Here is a 5,936-nt window from a genome sequence, read left to right as displayed (position 1 = left end):
TGTGTTGTCACTTTTAAGGGAGTGAATACTTATGCAATCACATATTACATATTATCACATTTTATCTGAATTAATTGGCATTACTTTGTTGAAATTTGTTTTCACTTTGACATGAAAGAGTCTAAGAAATTTTTGTCAGAAAAGCCGATTTAAATAGATCATAATTCAATGTTGAAGAGCAACAAAAAGGGGAAAACCTCCAAAGGGGTGAAGACTTTTTATAAACACTGTATTTGAACCTGCAGTGCTATGATGTGCTACCCACAGGCCACACACACCACAGGAGTTCAGTAATACAGACATTCAACACATCTCTCAGCCAGCAAACCGATGCTTGCACTCACACAACTGCAACATGGTGTCAGTGTCACACTATTACAAACTACTGTGTTACAGTCAAAGCACAACATTGCTGCAGTCAAATTCCCGGTGATAACTACATCATCTTCTCACTGATGCAGTCTTGGCCAACCAGCTCCACTAGCTTTCTTTCTAAATAGTGCAGACTCGGGCCTGAGCAGCTTTGATCGCAGCCATGTGTGGTTTTCTCTCACACATGACGCTGTTTCATAACACAGCTAAGGCTTTCTCTAGTTGTCAGAGGAAATGCAAAAGTCAGAGCAAGGTGATGCAAAAGTAGTCCTCGAAGAAACTCAGCAGACTTCACCGTCAGCAACACCAACGGCAACTTATCACTTAGATTACTGCGATAACCTTTTAAAAAAAGCTGAAATCGTCTTGACTGTCAGTTTTGGCTTCACTGAGCTGTCGCACTCTCAGTTTCAGCGGAAACTGTCAATTCAAACAATAAAAACAAATGTTTCACTGAAGAAATCAGGCAGCACAGACTCCTAACCAGCTGCTGCTATGACTGCAGTGACTTCTGTTCATTTCAAAAAAGTCAACGAATACAAATTCTATCTACACTTGAAAGGGACATTTTCAGGATCATTTCTGTATGTTTCTGTTAAAAAACAAAATGTCTAATTAAGAATTCATATATTTAGTGTGGCAGTTGCGTAACAGGTGAAAAAGTGTAACCTTTAAGGGATAAGGAAACGCCCCAACACCAAATGTCAGTGAAGAGGAAAAAGGTGGTGAATCTGCTTCCTGTTGTCTTTGACACCTCATCTCATCTCATTTCTTTACTGATCACAAGACTCAAGGGAGCAGCAAAGGCTGTTGTAGATTCCATCACACGTACTTTAAAATAAAACCTTTATTGGTTCAGCTAAACACTTCGTTTATTCAAATTACATTATTTCAAAATGTGCCAATACTGATACTTTGCTATGGAGACAAAAGCTCACGAACAAAAGATAAAGAAAAGAATGGCAAACAAATCTTTCTCTTTGGTTGTTGTGGTTCCATGTTCCAGTGTGTTGACTTGATTGGATTTTAGTTTGTTCTTTTGTCATGATTTTGTAAAATCTCACGTTTAGATAATTGATGCTATACTGCACATTTGACACTGATGTTTTCACATTTGAGGTTTAATACTGTACTGTTGCCACCTACAAACACACACACTGTCATGGAGCTTTGGGTTTTTGGAGCTACCGTGGATCTAATTTCAGCATTTTACAAATATGAAGCAAAAAGGACAAAAGGGTCTTTTTTTCATCAGAAACTCCACATCAGCTACACTACTCTGCAAAGCCAGTCAAGCTCTTAGCCACTTGATGTCTGTTCTTCATTCGTGTCGTTTTTCTTCACTTCTTCTCTTCTCAAACGCTGACAAACACTAATCTGGCGGTGTAGGCCAGGTCGGCGAGGTAAAGCAGAAAATTGAGGGCAGTGAGCACAGCCGCGGCGATCACTTTAGGAGATTCCTGCCCTCTGTACCGGTAATGCTTATCGAACTGGAACACGGGCCAGATGATGGTAGCCGTCAAATACATGATAACAGCCAAGAGTCCGTATGCTGACAGGAACTTGGAGAACGGGATGGGCAGGCAGCCGGTGCACTCTCCCACACACAGCACCACCACAGCCATGGAGAGGATGAAGCAGATGCAGTAAACCGACATACACCACTTCAGTGCTGCATGGTGATCATAGGACACAGGGTCACTGACTAGGATGAAGATAACGCAGGCCACAAAGGTCTGGCACACTTTGAGTAAACCTGGAGCCGTCGCCATGTAACCCGCCACCTCTCCTGGCCTCGCTTTTGACAGGCTCACCTCCCCCATATAGGCCACTGCAGCCAGGCAGGAGAAGACCGTGGAGGCGATGCGATGGTCGCGAACCTCGCTGTGCAGCTGCTGGTCCTTGAGGAAAAACACAGGGAAGATGATGGATGCAGAGAGGCAGAGGAGGGCGGCATAGCAGGCGATCGTGATGGGGAAGTTGGACCAGGAGACGGGGACGCGGGGCTGGAGGCCACACTGCTCCACCAGCAGCACCACCAGGGTGCAGGCAAAGCTGAACGCCCAGCAGAAGATGCACCAGTCAGCCATGCCTCCATGGGGCAGGTAGGCTCCATGTGCTGCGACGCTGAACGCCACGCAGCTGAACAGCAGGGCGGCTACGCGTACCCATAGCAGCTGGGAAGTAGGGAACACCAGCAGTGGCATGATGGGATGTCACCGTTGGTCAGGGGCTGAACGTGAATTTTGTCGTCCACTAAGGGTTAGGAGGAGTCTAATACTGAATGTAAGATCCTGTGTCGGCTGCTTGTTACACACTCTGGAGACATTCGTCACATATTCTGCAGAAAGACAATAAATGTAATCAGAATATACGTAAGATACAAGAAATAAATGAATCATGTAGATGCAAAATGCAATCAAGGCATCACTCTGCAGTGTACATGTGAAATATGAACAACTTCTGCTGCCTGAGCTACAGCACTTCAACTTACTGCTTGAAATTCATGCAGCTCTGCATCCTTTAGCTCTATATATTCCATCATAAAGAACTCTTCTCAACTGTCTTATTTATGATCAAAAACATGCAATATTAGCATCAGAACTTTTCCATCTATAGGCAAATGGAGGCCCAGTGTTTTGAATAAAATGTCCTCTGAATTTCATCAGTGCCTGACATGTCCGGGCTTAAATTTAAGATGCGTAAAAACAAAGGAATGTATGAGGTTGGTGTTTGAGCTGTGAACTACGTACGGAAGAAGGTGAAGTTTGGCTGCTTAAGCTTAAAGGAGTTGGAAAGTCCCTCATCTAAAATAGAAGTCCTACATTTATGACTCCATCCAGTTTGACGCTGGTGCCCTCAAGTGTCCAAAGTGGGACAGGTTTTAATGGAAATCAAGTTTTAAATCATCTGTAAGTTTCCATCTAAGCAGTGAAAGTTTTCAGTGTTTACCAGAGAAGTAAACAGACCTGAGATCTGGTTTGGAGAGCAGTGACTTCAAATTTGACAAACTCTAGAATGAGGCAGCTTTTGCAGGAGACCTACATAAATAAGGATGATAAAATCTAGTTCCGTCCTTGAACTAGTCATGACTAGCCTGCATTCTCTATATAGGCAGAGATGTGCACCGTAGTTTGCAGTGAAAGTACTATGATAAACTGTTTTTTCATTGTACTTCGGCAGCTTGAGAATTTAAGGATATCTCCCCAATTATGGGTGACTGTGCAATCATTTTCCCTACCTCAAGGCTAGAACATGACTTATTCTGACATTAGATAAGCTAGTTATCCTTAGTTTTAGTACTAGCTGCTTTAAATCCTCCAAATTCTACTGTTGAGCCAAATCCCATATATTTATCAGATAAGACAAAATGTGCATGCTTGACTATTTTCATGCACAATGGCACAAAACCTGCAGAATGCATGCATGATTTAAATTAGCTGATAGAAACTGACTACAGGTCAGAACATCAAGCTTCTAACTTGATCTAGAAAGGCGACAAGAGCTGCTCTACAGGAGACGGGCATTGTGCATTGTTCATGAAGAAAAACATGCTCCTTCTCTCTGCCAAACCCTGGAAATTGCTAACTTCATTAGCCATTAACTCCAATGCTGCTCTTCCTGTTATGTGTAATGAGACTAATACACAGGAAGCAGATCTGCAGAGCTAAAAGCACGTCCACAGGAACACACACACTTAAATATACACTGCTAAAACAAACCAAAAAGGCACTTAATCACTTTTTCAGACAACATGGGAATCGAGCCAGGAGTTATAAAGAATTGCAGCTGTTTTTAGCAGCAATCTGAGGTAATCATACAAAGAAACTCGCACAACACAAGCTCACTTCCCTTGTCTTTGAGTTTCTGGTTAAAAACTACAAGTTGAAACACACAGATCATGGCTGAGCCCCCAGGTTTCTGGCTGAGAAAGAAGCAGCTGTGGTTGTGTGGTGAGTGTGGCTCCTTGCTGCTGACAGGAAACCAGGTTTTGGTTTTGCTCTTTTGGCTCTGCATACCATGCATACCTGTGAGTTGGGTCTTAACATGAGCAAATCAGGCCACTATTACTATTTACAGAGTAGCTGATCATTTACGCAGGCGTAAAATGAGGGTAAAGCAAACTTTTTAACCTGAAATCATCCAGCAGCCTCCTGTTATATCCTCGTTTAAGAGAGAGAGTTAGAGAGAGAAAGCTTCAAGCACACACACGAGTATTATAACAAAAATCAATAAGAGAGAAATGTAGTCGTAAGTGTGTAATCTGCAAAACAAACACATCTTAAATGGCATATTAAATGAGTACTGAAGAGGTTTTCCGTCCCGAATAGCGGACATACCGCGCCCTGTTCCAGAAATAGATCAAGATAAACTCCAGCAGCTAGCATCTACATGAAACCTTTATAACAAAATGAAAGAATAAGGATTGATCTTACCGATTGAAAGTATCGGAGTTATCGTTCATGCTTTCTTCATAAGTGTAAAGTTCCTGTAACGCCGTGCGTAATCGGCGGCGCATCCCCTTCTCTCATCCACAGCAGAATGTGTCCCACGCCCCACACAGGCCATATTTGGTAAAGTGTTGAAACCCTCTCCAGGCCCAGTAAGGTCAGTTCCTCTTCTCATGAATGTGATCATGCCTCAGTTAAAATAAATAAAATACCTGTAAACGTGCCATATTCCCATCACGTTATACACTAGATGTAAACAAGGATTAAATCTGCGTTCAGGTAGGAAGAGTGGGAACATCAGCAGACTAGAAAATCTTTTCATATATATATATATTTCCCCCCCTGCAGCAGGCAATGTTTGTTTTGTTTTGCCTCCCCGCCCGAAACATCGTTTACTACAATATTATCACAGTGTTGATGCATCAAGTATTACATGTTAGAACTGTATTTTCTTTGGATGCATTCAACTTGTCGCAGTTTTTCAGTCTACATACATGTCTCAAATATACATTAGAGTCAACTGAGGTATTAAATGTACATTTTAAACATTTGCTTTGCGATTGGATTGCATTCTGCAGTTTTAAACAAAAGAATTATAGTTGAAAAAAAAGCTATGTAGCCACGATTCAAATCGTGCAAAAGCCCTCATATATATATTACTGCTTTATTTGTGCTGTAATGTTCTGTGGAGAAATCTGCAAAACACATGCATTAGAGAGTGTTTGAAAACTTCCTGAAATTTTCCTTATCTGGACATAATTCTAAATGGATATCTTTTACTTGCGTATCCTCCTGAGACCCATCCTGTGCATTTATGTCCTCTGTAGTGGACATTTGTGTTTGATCTATATCTTTTGACTCATTATTTCCCTACAAAGTCCTGATGTGCTCAATAGAGGACTTCCTGGCATTTCCAAAGATATCTCATGCGTTTGGGTGGGATTAAGGGAACTTTGTTTTTATCCTGAGACAAAATGGAGACCGCAGAAAAACGCACGTTCTCCCCCTGGTTCTCAGGGGGATATTTTTGATATTAGTTTTAAAATAAATATTTTTCCAGTACACTGTCTGCAGTACATAGGTCTGCCCAGAGGAGGGCGCTGTTGGCGCTCC

General features: G+C 42.0%; 1 protein-coding gene across 1 annotated transcript; it reads right to left on the bottom strand.

Moving 5' to 3' along the window:
- Positions 1-212: 212 nt before the first annotated feature.
- myadma (myeloid associated differentiation marker a) lies at positions 213-4,928 on the bottom strand. The gene is made up of 2 exons (XM_008297904.1): positions 4,809-4,928; positions 213-2,713 (listed from the first exon to the last, which is right to left on the bottom strand). Exon 2 carries the CDS (start codon positions 2,577-2,579, stop codon positions 1,728-1,730), a length of 852 nt encoding a protein of 283 aa, XP_008296126.1. The 5' UTR covers positions 2,580-2,713; positions 4,809-4,928; the 3' UTR covers positions 213-1,727.
- Between the last annotated feature and the right edge of the window lie 1,008 nt (positions 4,929-5,936).

Source organism: Stegastes partitus, unplaced genomic scaffold (genome assembly GCF_000690725.1).
Source record: "Stegastes partitus isolate 25-593 unplaced genomic scaffold, Stegastes_partitus-1.0.2 Scaffold1258, whole genome shotgun sequence".
NCBI classification, from domain to species: Eukaryota; Metazoa; Chordata; class Actinopteri; family Pomacentridae; genus Stegastes; species Stegastes partitus.
The sequence above is the reverse complement of the archived record's forward strand: the minus strand, read 5'-3'. Positions and strand labels throughout refer to the sequence as shown.